Source organism: Adiantum capillus-veneris, chromosome 30 (assembly GCF_014529385.1).
Source record: "Adiantum capillus-veneris isolate H3 chromosome 30, ASM1452938v2, whole genome shotgun sequence".
Taxonomy (NCBI): domain Eukaryota; kingdom Viridiplantae; phylum Streptophyta; class Polypodiopsida; order Polypodiales; family Pteridaceae; genus Adiantum; species Adiantum capillus-veneris.
Window position 1 is genome coordinate 97,315,440 of NC_140960.1, and position 13,397 is coordinate 97,328,836.

At 42.0% G+C, this 13,397-nt stretch overlaps 1 protein-coding gene across 2 annotated transcripts in view; it reads right to left on the reverse strand.

The window, feature by feature from the left end:
- Positions 1–1,875: 1,875 nt before the first annotated feature.
- The window catches only part of LOC147418472 (CBL-interacting serine/threonine-protein kinase 9-like), a 42,067-nt gene continuing 30,545 nt past the window's right edge, over positions 1,876–13,397 (reverse strand). For both annotated transcript variants that reach the window (XM_086506944.1, XM_086506943.1), the window contains 9 exons: positions 12,605–12,658; positions 12,406–12,531; positions 12,234–12,323; positions 11,994–12,116; positions 11,790–11,900; positions 2,945–3,061; positions 2,827–2,883; positions 2,549–2,623; positions 1,876–2,443 (listed from right to left, as the gene is read on the reverse strand). In XM_086506944.1, coding sequence (XP_086363070.1) covers positions 2,357–2,443; positions 2,549–2,623; positions 2,827–2,883; positions 2,945–3,061; positions 11,790–11,900; positions 11,994–12,116; positions 12,234–12,323; positions 12,406–12,531; positions 12,605–12,658 — 840 coding nt within the window. In that variant the 3' untranslated portion in view covers positions 1,876–2,356. The remainder of the gene's footprint in view (positions 2,444–2,548; positions 2,624–2,826; positions 2,884–2,944; positions 3,062–11,789; positions 11,901–11,993; positions 12,117–12,233; positions 12,324–12,405; positions 12,532–12,604; positions 12,659–13,397) is intronic.

Here is a 13,397-nt window from a genome sequence, read left to right on the forward strand (position 1 = left end):
CCCCTAGAAAGCCATTGGAAAAGTAGAGCCACAACTTACTGCAATTGTTGTCATTTGCAAAGAATGTGCTTATCACCTAATATGCGCTAAATAAAATCATCTTGAGGCCAAGATCGAGATAATGTGCACCTCAATTAGTGGGCATAGAAAAATGACCTTCAGTCTATTATCTTGTTTGGAATTTTTTAAAATTTTCTTTTGAAGAAGATTGGCCAAACTTGAAAACAAAAACACTGAAAAAAAAAGGCAAGTGTATATCCTCGTTTGCCTTGGTTTAAAAGGTAAGAGTGAGCACCACATGGTGTGTTGTCTCGTCGATGGGGAAGAAAAGGTCTCCGTACAAAAGAACTCAAAGCTCAAATCCAACCGTTAGTCCAATCATCACTTTTTTATTACATTTATTATGTGAATTCAAATCTACCTCCATTGATGTCTCCAATTATTGCATGTAGATAATATCATTGTATCTTGTCTTTAAAGTTGCTTGTCTATTTATGCATCACCCGCCACTGACTGTCTACATTTAGTTGCCCATGGTCTTTCATGCTGATGAGGTTGTCCCTTGTCAATTAGATTGTCTTTTATCTAGCTATAGCAGTTGTTTGATTGTCATGAGTGCAAAAAAATATCACCTTATTTCTTGTTTCCACAAAAAATATTGCATGCATGGATGATTGAGACATTGTTATCAAGATACCCTAGGGACTTCTTTTGTACTTAAGCCTACATAAAAAGAACAATGTGTTTTGCAAGTGACTCTTAGTTTTTCCTTACTTTGGCTTCCTTTTACTCGCAGAGACACGTCACGTTGTTTGTAATGTAGAAATGTTCGTGCATCAATAACTTCTTTCATTCCCTATATGGAACATGATCGATTGCTAATAAAATCCTTTTGATACTTTTTGGACATCACAAGATATTGCCTATAGAATGTGCTTCACATCTACAAATTTAGCTCAGTATAGTATGCCCCATAGATTTACAACCCTTGGATGAGGATAAGAACTCACCATGAACATATTCCTATTGTGAAGGTGAATATGAAGTACATTGCTCCTTATGCCAAAAATTACTAGACATGCTCACCCTCAATGAAGCTAATTTCCAGACAATCTATGATCACGCAGCTTTCCATCATGAAAAGATGCTAATATGCTCGTAATAATCTTCATCCAACAAATTCAGTCTACACTTTTCTACAAATGTTGCTAAAATAATCATGATGTACATTAAATGTTTAATTGTGTCAATGCATCACTTTCACAAGTTATTTGTGCCCAATTGCATTATGATGTGCATTTGTATATATGATTTCTTGTCATTTCCAATCCTTATTGAAGATTGCCTGCACACACCATATCTCAAACAATCATTAATGGCAATATGATACATCTTGTTCAATACAATTTATTATGTAATTAGATATGTTATATTGCAAATTATGTTTTGCTCCAATTCCACCTACTTGGCTCCAGGATTAATTTTGCATTACTGGATGACTACACACACTTTCACAACGAGGTTTAGATCCATCCATAAGGTTTCTTTTTGGGTCACAAGTAGAATACGTAGCATGGAGCTACTAATTGTTCCCCCACCCCCCTTTCTTTCCCTCTGCCATGTGCAACAGCTTTGAAGCTTTTCCAGAAGGCTGTTCTTTCTCCATGCCTCTTCTTTCAAGTGTCGAAATCCACAATCTTGAACCAACAGGTGCGCTTTCTTGATTCTTCTGAGATCAGCCTCTCTAAACTGGCTTTGGCTAGCCCATAACTAATTCTTTCCCCATGATTGGCAAATGTAGAAGGTGAGGTCCAAGCTCAATACTCTGCCCCATAATTAGGGAAGAAAAGCAACACACAAACATAGGACTTGATATACATGTAATGACTTCTCATTCATGGTTTTCGTGGTCCTTTCAGTTAAAAAGTGAACAATTGTAGAATTGATTTTACATATACTTGCAACTAGAGAATTTAATTTCCTAAACCTGAGAGTACTGATGCTTGCTTTTTGTTTAACGCATCGCCGGTTCTTACACCTCCATTTACTCAAGCCAGTGCTTCCACAAGCTCGATTGACTATAAATGTAGACATCAAGCATTTCAGACGGCAAAGTATAGCTTTAGTAGTCTTTGTGTGAAAGCTTCCTTTTCTGAGCCAAAATTATGGTGCACAAAAACGCCTGCAATGCTTGGAAACCCTAAGCCTACCTTAGCATAAAGCTCATGCCACGGAGCCACATGCACCATTTGTCCCTCACAGAAAATTGGCACGCCTCACATGCTAATGCCTCTAACCTGGGGACTGGAAGTTGCTGGAATACATTCTGCAAAAAATCAACAAAAAATAGAGCATCTTATGCTGGAGATTGACTCTTTTCTCCATTGTCTGCATCTGCTTTCCAGACTATATCTTTGATACCAGCAGATAGGTTGTTATAGAACTGCATCAAAAGCACACTTCTTATAAGACATCTTGCTTTAATAACAAGGATTTTGTCAAGACGAACTGCCCAACAGAACAGATTGAAGAGAAAATAACTCTTTACATTGTGGAACTCCAACGTGTCACCGCCTGCCTTGCGAACTTCCACCACAAAAAGAGAGGGAGCCACTTGGAAAACCTGTTACAGAAGAAGCAGTTTTTAGTGACCATATGGAGAACTTGAAGAACCAATCGGTAGATTTTCATGGGCGAGTGATTATGGTAGCTCTCAACTAAAAGTGCAGTACCAATACAGCCTGGCTAAAAGATGCATCTAGTACGCTATCGATTCATTGGTCAAAACTGGCGATGGTATTGCATTGACAAGGCTCAAACAAGTACCTGAGTTGCTACAGAAAGATGGCCTTTCCTCCCTTTCTTTTCTCCTTGAAGCTTCATCTGTTCATGAGCGATAAGAAGCTGAAAATTCACAATCACACAGCATATTGGTTCTTGTTACCTTGTAGTTTTTTTTCTCCACATTGAACCCCAAAGGCTTTGCTGTAGCTTCAATTTTTGAGACTATCTCCGGAGCAGGATGGTTTGATGTAAACCGAGTCTCCCGCTTCACAAGACCCTGTGCACTCCAAACTTCAGAGAATGTAGAGGAGCTCAAATACACACAACTAAACCAGATTAGAAAGAGAGAATCTATTGGTCTTTAAAAATTTCTATATATTTTTGCCTAAGATTGAAGTGGATGATTTTTCATGCATAAGTTTATTGAGCTTCAACAATTCTATGCAATAGCATTGGCTTCTCTCCTAGCCCCCCCCGCCCCCCCCCCCCACACACACACACACACATCAAAAGAGCAAAACAAGAAAGGAAAGTATTGCATGTTTCAAAGTTAGTTGATCCATTACACTTCCGATGGTTATTTTGATGCCAATCAATCTTGTACCTTGCCATAACTGCATCCATTTTCATACCTAACCTTATCAACTTAGGCTTTGTACACCAAACTCACATCGAAGTTAGAGACGCCTCCTTCTCTTCCTTATTGCAATCATGTCTATAGAGATTTATGAGACCGAAATGTTGCAGTCATTTCGTCTTTCAGTTCCTGTACTCAAACATGTAAAGTACAAATCAATCATATTCAGTTTCGGAAATTCCAGTTTGTAAAGTCATACAGCAGAATACTGTCAGCCCATCAGTATCCCAGAAACCCAAAAGGGACATTAGTGACTTTATTCAAAATCGGGGTAATCCGTTGACAAAGGAGCGGAGTGACTCCCCTCTTGTGCAAACCCGCTGCACTAGATTCACCCATGCTGAAATCGGAGTTCTAACGGAGTAGACTATGCTAAACTGAATGCTTCATGGTAAAGTTCCAAAATCTAAGGAGTATCTGCTAGGTCCTCCTCCATCCACTTCGCATTTAATGCAGGATAGTTCTTGAACTTAGCCAAGAACCGCCTAATCACTTTACCTTTAATCTTTCTATCTGTGTGTCCCAATAGCTGTTCTGGAACAAGTATCTCCTCGCTTTCCTCCACTTCGGGTTGCTCATCTGGCTCCCCATCATCGGGCACATCGCCTTTAAAAGGCTTCAATAGACTCACATGAAAAGCATTGTAAATCTTCCAAGTATCGGGCAGCTTCAGTCTAAAGGAGACATCATTTATCTTTTCTTTTATCTAGAAAGGGCCATAGTATCTCATGCTAAGCTTTGGAAAAAGCCGCTCCTTTCCCTTTTTCTTTAGGCGTGCCTTCTCAAAACGTAAGAGCACCCAATCCTCTTCCTTTAATTTCATATTGCGACGGTATTGATATGTTGCCTTCTTGTGTCGTCCTAAGATTTCACTAAAGCCTCCCGGACCTTGGCAAAAGCAGTATCCAAGTCCCTCAAGTCTCATGTACTGGTCGGCTTCAAGATTCTTATCATGGGTCTGGGGAATGTTCTGATCTACAAGCTGATTCCCTTTTTCCTTTCTTCCTTGTACCCTGGGACCTGTGGGTAGCGTCCTTCACTTCCCTATCCATTGGCACGTCATAGTCAATCATCGGAACCCTAAGATGCACTATCATATGATTCCTCTTTCTCTGGAATCCTTTAATGAACTTGCATCTGGTTCCCTCTGATTCTCCAGAATCCTGTGATGAGCTATCATTTGGTTCCCTTGATTCATTCTCTTCACTGGCAGACTATTGCCTTTTTGAGGTGGATATTATCCTGCCCGTCGCATAAATTAATGAGCCGGCATGCATTTCCAATCGTTGCTTAGTCATGTCGCATAAGTCTCTGAATGGAGTCAGACTTCTGGTTCAAAGCATAGTCTTGAATCTCTTTAGCAAATCATAGCAAAACCGCTCAATCTGGTCTTTTAAAAGAATCTTCAACAAGTATCCCAAAACCTCTGGGTTCTCAGTCATTTTCAAGTGATGCCTAGGCATGATGACATCTCTTGCATATTCATCTAATATCCAAGTTGACGTGAGAAAAAAAAACCACGTGGCATGTGTTTCTCTGCGTAACAACAGAGTAGATCACCATGCCTGCACCGTTCTTTTCAAGTAAGATGCCACCTTTCGCTCCCTGAAATGTTTTGAGAACCACCCTCCAGAGAAGGCGACGTCAAATTGTTGTTCAACTCAAGGGCTCGATGGGTGTCCTGGCCCGACTCCCTTCCTTGAACTCCTTGGTTTTCTTGTTGATTCGGTCATTGTCAAAAGAGGACGACCTCTCCTCCTTTAAACGGATAGATGACCTTCGATGCCTTCTAGGCTTTGTTTCAAAAATCGTCTTCAAAAGAATCTTGTCTTAGGTGCTTAGAAATTGAAGAAGCTTCTTAGCACCCTCAAACACTTCAAATGGCGTCTTTCCCGTGTGTCATTGTAGGCAAACTCCACCAAGGGTTAATACTTTTCCCATTTATTCTTCTGATCCAAAGAAGAAAACTTGAACAAATTCAAAACCATTGAATTGGCTATTTCAAATTGCCCATCTGTCTACGGGTGGAACGAGGACGAGAACTGCAACCACATGCCAATGTTCTCCCAAATTGCCGTCCAAAACAACTAGTAGATCGGACAAAACAATGGACTCAGACATGCCATATATTCGAACAATTTCGCCAAAGGATCTGGCTTAACTATCTTCTTTACTGCAAAGCAGTGTGCTTGCTTACGGAATCTGTCGATGACCGTCCAAAGGCCATCATGCCAACTCTGCATCTTCGGGAGATCAAAGATGAAATCCATATCAATACTTTCCCAAGGGCGGGTGGAAATAAGTAAAAGGCTGTAGCAATCCTTTTGCTTTATGCCTGTCAAACTTGACCTTCTGGCATATTGAACAACTGCGAACAAAGTCGTCCACATCCTTCTTGAGTTTCAGCCAAAAGAAGTAATGCTCCACACCCTTCAAGGTGGTGTCGATGCCACGGTGACCTGTAAAAGGTGGACCATAACACTCAGTCAAAACCTTTTCCTTCAACGGTTGTGTGACGCACAGCATCGTTTTCTTCATCAAGTAGCCATCCCCTAAGGAATATCCCGCTACTTTCTCCCCATTCTGTATTCGAGTGAATACATCGAAAAAATCCGGATCTGTGGCGTACTGATCAACCATGTCCTCGAAGCTTCTATGATGAATCGCGGAAATAGCCAAGACTAACGGCTTCCAAGACAAAGCATCTGCCACCAAGTTTTTTTGTCCCTGAACATGGACAATCTGAAAGTGAAACTGTGACAAGATATTAGCCCACCGCATCTTCTTTTCTGAAAACTGCTTCTGTGACAAGAAGTAGCATAAACTCTGATGATAAGTGAAGACCGTAAAATCGGCTCCGAGTAAGTAATATCGCCACTGAGTAAGAGCATGGATCACTGCCATAAGATTTTTCTCATAAATCTGGACTGTCAATTCTGGCCTTCAAAACAATCGGCTTTCATAGGCAATCACATGGCCTTCTGGCATTAAGACCACTCCTAGACTACGACCACAAGCATCACAATATCTTCAAATGACTTTTGCAAAAGTCCGGCAAAAGTCAACACTGGTCCAGTAGTCAGTTTTTTTCTTTGAGTGTGTGAAAGGCAGTCACCTCTGTCGATCCCCACGAGAAAGGGACTCCTTTCTAAGTCAAAATGTGCAAAGAGAAGCCACCTCTGCAAACTTTCGAATGAACCACCGATAGTAAGAACACAAGCCCAAGAAGCTTCTAGCTTCATGAACATTCTTCAAGTCAGGCCAATCGCGGATAGTGTCATTTTTTGGCCAAATCTATCTGTACCCTTTCTATTGAGACGATGTGTCCCAAGAAATGTATCTCAGGCAAGAAAAGCTCGCTCTTTTTCACATTTATAAGCAATTTATGCTTCCTCATTGTCTGGAAAACCCACAAATGATCGGTATTCTCTAAAAATACAAAAAGTCGTCTTGAAAGCTGTCTTGTAGACGTTTCCAAGAGCAATACAGATCTGATCATAATCACTCTTCATATCAATTCGGCAAGTAGAATTTGGAAGTCTGTCTAGTATATCATTGTCCTTGTAATGTGGAAATCTGTTTTGGTTCATTGTTTCTTTATCTTGGCCTCGGCTAACGCTGTAAGGTGGCAAGTTCGGTGGTGTACTACCACGAATCAATCATGTGATCTTCACGACGTAAAGGAGGTAACTCGCTTTGTACGCCTTCAGAGAAATAGTCAACCCCTAATGCAAAAAATCTTGTCGTTCGTTTTTCGAGGTCAAAACATATTCAACCTTCAATCATCATTCAGTTCTCTCAAGAAAATCGAGTAAAGAAACTGAATTTCATCAAGTACAATCTCTTTGCCCTTCATTTGTCAAAGTCGCTTTCTCAGCCCGATAGTCAACCATGGCCTTGTTCTTGTGGTACCAAGGGATTTCGAGGACGTCGCAACCTTCCTAAGGGCATTACGTAGAAGTCCTCATGCCCTAAATACCCCTAACATTGCAAGCGAAATTTGCCAATGATTGGTGTAATGGCAACATTCCGTCCGGGTGCCGCTAGAACTGCCTCCGCCTGTGGCCTCAGCCTATCAAGTTTAATTCCAAGTCGAGCCGCCAATTCAAGAAGTTGGCCTTGGCTCCTCCATCAAAGAAAACGAGGGCTTCCTGATCTTTCACTTTGCCCCAAGGGCGGCAAAGTTTTGTACTTTCGTTCATCTGATTCGGTTCGGGCCCCACTCCGTTCTGCTTTCATCTTTCCTTTTCTTCCGCACTCGGCTACTGCTCTGTAACTCTCAAATTCGTCTTCTGGTGGTCCTTTGGTTCATCTTCTTTCTGCAAGTACAGGTTCTGCTTTTCTACACTCGTCTGTCCTTTCGGCTTTCCCCCCTACCTGAGAGGAGAAGCAATGGTCACACGCCATCTCGAGTAAATCTTATCAATCGGATAATTCTTCGTGTGTTTCGCCAATCTCGGATCCCTGGGGTACTTAATCAATCTGTACACACATATGCCAATCTGCAGTTGACGTTTGTACTCCATTCTAGCAAACTTGTCCGTCAAAAAAAAAATTGCCCAAATCTTCATTCTTTTTTTCAGTGTCACACCGGATTTTCAACTTTTCTTTGCCTTCCCACTGAGAGGTGCCATCTCTGTCAGATTCTTCACAAGAACCCATGTATAATCTAGGATTCTTTATGGCATTATGCCCTGTAAGACAGAGCGATCAAGACGGGAGTGCGCCCGATGCGCCATGTATGAAGGGTGGGAATGGCTAATAAGTTCGGGGTCGGGACACGGAGATTCTTTCACAAAAGTCTGTGTGTGCCGCAATAAGAATCGGATCCTCCGAAGAAGAAGAATCTTTTTGTGCTCTGATACGACTGTAATAAACTTGGACACCCCAAGTCTAGATTCTACCGCGACACAGCAAAGATTCACTTTAAAACAGTTCACAAAAGACGACATGGCCCGGCGTAGTTCCGTGCCAAGAGGTATTGGCCCCAAAGACTGGTGCCCCTTGCGGTATTTCTTTTAATATTAATCTGTGTGTAGAGTACAAGGGAGTCTGCGGGCACTCACACTCAAACTCTGCGTCCAAATGCTTTGAATAATGAGGGCCCAACAAACTTATTTATTCTTACAAGGGATGCCCAAAAGCAGAGCCCCAAAATCTCAAACTCAAAAGCTTCTTAATCTCAAAAGCAACTGTAATCCAAAAGCTATTAAAATCAGTTAGCGTAATTTTCGGAAATCCGTACACTGCCACGTCAGCATGTTAGTAAAAATTGCGACGATACGTACGGCCTGCCACATCAGCATGTCAGCGCGTTTTTTGGGGATTTTCCCGCTGGCCTACTGCCACGTCAACCTGTCGGCGCATTTCAGGGGCTGTGTGTATGTCCGGAAGCCTACCACGTCACCAGCTTGTGACACCTCGAGCAAATAGGGATGTGCGACCTATGAGGCCGAGTTACAATTAAAATATGTTTTTGGAATTGCAATGGATACCCATGACTTGGAGAATTACAATGTACCATAGAAACTCCTTCATGTTCCAAGGCACTTATGTTGACCCCTTTCCCTATTTCAAATTATCTCTTGGTCAAGCACTACATTTTGCTTATGACGCTCGAGACATCACTCTTGATGCCTACAGGATTTACTTTGACTGCTTCTAGCTTTCGGAGTCTCATAGTGCTCTGCTCTTTGTATCCCTTTCTTTTCATGGGTTTTCCTCGCTTTGAGGTTTCCCACTTGTAAAGTAATCAAAGCAGATTTACAAAAAAAAGTGTGTGTGTGTGTGTGTGTGTGTGTCTAAAAGGAATCATCATTCGTGCTAAGTAGCACACATTCAAGCAAGGAAAGAAGTTAAGATTTGTTGAAGTGTAAAGTCTGGATCATGTCACCATTTCAATTCTGCTGCAATTGACATCTCTAGTGTCGAGAGGATCTTTTTGGAGTGTAGTCAAATTGGAGTCGAGGTGTCCACCGGATCAGAAGCCAGTCCGTGTTTTGATTGCATCTTCCACTGCCTAGTCTGCCATGATGTTAGAGCCTTGATGTCTCGACCACCTCGGATGCTTGGTGTAGGCTGATCTAGTCCTATACTGGACTTGATTAAGAGAGAAGAAGCTTGCTGTTTTTCCCTGGTTTTTATTCCGTTTAGGGCTAATTTGGGTATGTGGAGCTTATGGATCCTGCCTGGTCTTCTACCCTTGTTTACCCCAGCCAGGGGAACCCCAAGGAAAATTAAGGATGAAGAGCATTTCTGGATGGTTTAGTTTTCCCAGATGAAGAAGTTTTTTTGTGGCTTCCCGCAAGGGGAGCAAGCTTGTCGTTTTCGGATCCATAAGGGGAGACATTTTTTTCCCAAAGTTCTTTTTTGACGGAGAAGCGTTTGGACAGCGGTGGGATTTTCTTCAAGACTTGTGGAGTGGGTTCCTATGGCTGTGTTTTCATCGAGGAGATAGATTGGCTGGTCTGATGTGTCTCTTGAAATTGCATTTTTATCTTGAAGTTGTCGACGGAGTTATCTTTTAGAGAACTTCATGAAGGCTGATATCGGGTTCCAGCCTTGTCTTGCACAGGCAAGTGTGCAATTTCGGTCCATCTTCAAAGAGGGGTTGCAGGCTGATGACTCAATTGCACCTTTGTACCAGGTTGCGGATCTTGGATGGCAAGAGGGGGATTACTTTCCTCCTAGAAGGAGAAGATGTACTTTTTTCTTTTCCATCTGAGGATGCAAGTTTCAGTTCCGTCTTTAGTTGACTCTTGTCCATATGGTATGTAGCAGACCATGTATATGTTTCAGTGCATGTGTTGGAATTGGCTTGGGCAAGTAGAGGGGGATTCTTACATCTCCAATACCACTTCTTGTATGATCATCCAACTGTTTGAGGATGAGGCCAAGAGGTGGAGCATGTGGTGCCAGATGCTTAGCCGACTCTAACAACAATTTGAGGAGGTTTTGTTGGAGTGCAGACTACTCCTATCTCCATGTTCTCTCTTCACCAGCGGTAGTGTGGCCCTACACATTTGGTCACTCCGATCATCTATGCCCTTTTGTGAGCTTGTCAGTACCCATTGAGAAACAGGTTTGCATCTCTTATGGGCTGTATTCTTGATGTCTGAGAGCAGATTTGTTGAGATGCTTTGGATGACAGGTTTGCACGCAAAGTCGGCAGTTAATGAAGACATCTAGTTCCTACTTCAGCAATCAGCAACATATGGAGGCTTCTCCCATACATGCCCATTCCGACCTTTGTGGGCATGTTGCAATTCCCCTAGGCGGTTCCTTACTCTCACCTTGAGTGTTGGTATTATGTTGTGTATTGGATATCGATAGTGTAACAAGAGAGAGGACCTTGCTCTGATACGACTGTCACAAAAACGGAAGCGTGCAATTAAATACTTTAGAGTTAATTTAGCTATTTCATGTAAGATTCCGCACAAAGAAATAATGAGAAAACAATGCAGAAAAAGAACACAGCACTAGAGACCAGAAGATGGACTGTTCCCCCCCTTGAGGAGATTTTTCTATTAGTTCTGGACTGTTACAAGCACATAACCGGAAAAGTTTATATCGTTCCTTGTCCCGAGAGACATCCTAATTAAGTGTCAATGATACACGGTGGCCAAGAAAGCTCTGATGTTGGCGGTGTCGAAGCTCAAGCAATGCAAGGAGAGTGTTCTGTAAAGAGAGACTCTAGACCAAAGATCATTTTTGAAACTCGTTCAAGACTGCCTGGTTATACAACTGATACATATAGCCCAAGACTACCAAGAAATATAGAGCTACACATCTATGGACTGTAGTGGAAAGTGGTAGGCTAGCCATGGTGTCCACTTGGCTACCAATCATCTGTGTCCCGCCAAGCGCCTCTGGTCTACTAGACCATCAGTCAAGCCCAGACCAATTGTTAACTGTCTATCCAGTACATAGGACACTGTAGCCCAACTTTACACAAGAAACTTTCCCCATTAGCTGGCATCCATGACTCTGCCAACATCTACTAGCCTCTTCCCTTTAGAGGAGATACAGCAATGGGCTGTATGGTTGGGATGAGTTTGGCACCTTGATAGCTGGTCTCCCCTACATATGCCTTTTTCAATGGAAACACTTTTAAGTTGATTGATGATTGGCAGCCTTTCTGAGCCACTGGCCTTGCAAGGAAAAAAGCATGCTATTTGACAGAAGAGGCTATAAGCCATTTGAAAAGATGTTTGATTTGGGAAGATCCAAATTCTTCAAAGCACTTGCAAGCAGGGCAAGCGTTGTAACTCCACTATAACCCTACCCATTGTTAGAACATTTTGACCAAATAAGAAAAGAAGATACACAACAATCAATGGCCAACCAATTCATCTAAGGAAAAAATAACCTGTTGTTGTTCAAAGAGGTTTGACAGGTTTAACCCTTCTGACATGGAAATGAATTCAAACGCATTCATCATCACAGGCTGCCTTTCCTTCCTCTCAGTTACAAGGTGCTCCTGTACCACATTTTTCATCCCAATTCAAAGCATGTACAAAACAGAAAAACTAGGATGATCTGCATGTTGGATTCCTACAAATTAAAGACATACCATTGAGTCATTAAAGACAGCATCCACATCTTCCAATGAGCTGGCTTCCTCTCCTTGGAACTGGGGAGGTTTATAGCCCTTTTTGAACCAATTATTCTCGAGGATTTCGGGAATTGTAATCCGCTACGCAAACATTGGCTGTGATCAGCACAATTTATTTGCATGCAACCACATTTGCTAAATGTGGATGCACTTCTCTGTGTATGCAAATTCAATGGGCCGAAACAAGTTTGACCTTACAGTTTTAGGGTTGGGGTCAAGTATTCTTGTTATTAACTTTCTTGCACCAGATGAAAACCATGGAGGGCATTTGAAATCAGCTTTGTGTATCTGAAATACATGAAATATCTTTTGCTCCAGATCAAGCATATCAAATCATGAGCTTATACCTTAATCAGAGTTAATATCTTGCCTTTCTGTACAGGGCAGCAAGATTCTCTTCGTCAAATGGTAAATAGCCAGCCATGAGCACATAAAGAATGACTCCACACGACCATAAATCAGCGGTTGCACCACTGTATCCTTTGTCTTTTATAACCTGAAACATGCAAGCTTTGCAAACTTCATTCAATTAATCCGTAATCATGGTTTAATACTGGTAGTCTTGTTACCTCAGGTGCCACGTAGTTAGGAGTTCCACATGCAGTGTGAAATAGTCCATCTTCCTGCAGAGTCAAAGATTTGGATTCAGATGCATAGAGAACACTGTAAAGGCCAGCTTAGAAAGCCATAAAACTTATATTTGGTGCCTATAAATTGAAGGCTAAGATCATGCTGGCAATGAATCCCAGCGAGCCCTTTAAATATTTCACAAAGGTCTTCCAACTTGTACTAGACACAGCCAGTCTTGTACTAATGCAAGCCATACACTGAAGCTGCAAAGCAGGTGGATGGTTCATCAAAATTCTTCTTTGAAACAAAACAGGGTCTGGTACTCGAGCAAGCCAATTGAAGGCTGCAAGTATGAGTGAAAATTTAAAGGAAAATCTCTCTCTCTCTCTAGCAATCCTGCTGAAATTCTGAAAGTTTGTGTTTGTTAGTAGCATTTCATAAGAAACCTCAAGTTATAGACGCACTTGGCAGGATTTTCCATGAATTGCAAGATGCTGATGTGGCATCCGTACGGCGTGATGACACCTTTTTGGCCTCAGTTATGAAAAACGCTGACTTTCTAGGCTTTTGAGTGCCAGATTTTTACAATTGCTTTTGGGCCACGTGCCTTTAAGATGCCGGCTTGGGAGGGAGAGCTCTACAGATCATTGAGAGTTTGCAAATTGCAGAAAGCTCTCCCCAGAAGTTGTATCTGTGAAGATCAATAATAAAGTAGAACCGCAAGGAAAGTGATTTCAAAGTAAAAGAAAAGAACCACACGCGCACTGCTGCCCCCCCCCCCCCCCCCCCCCC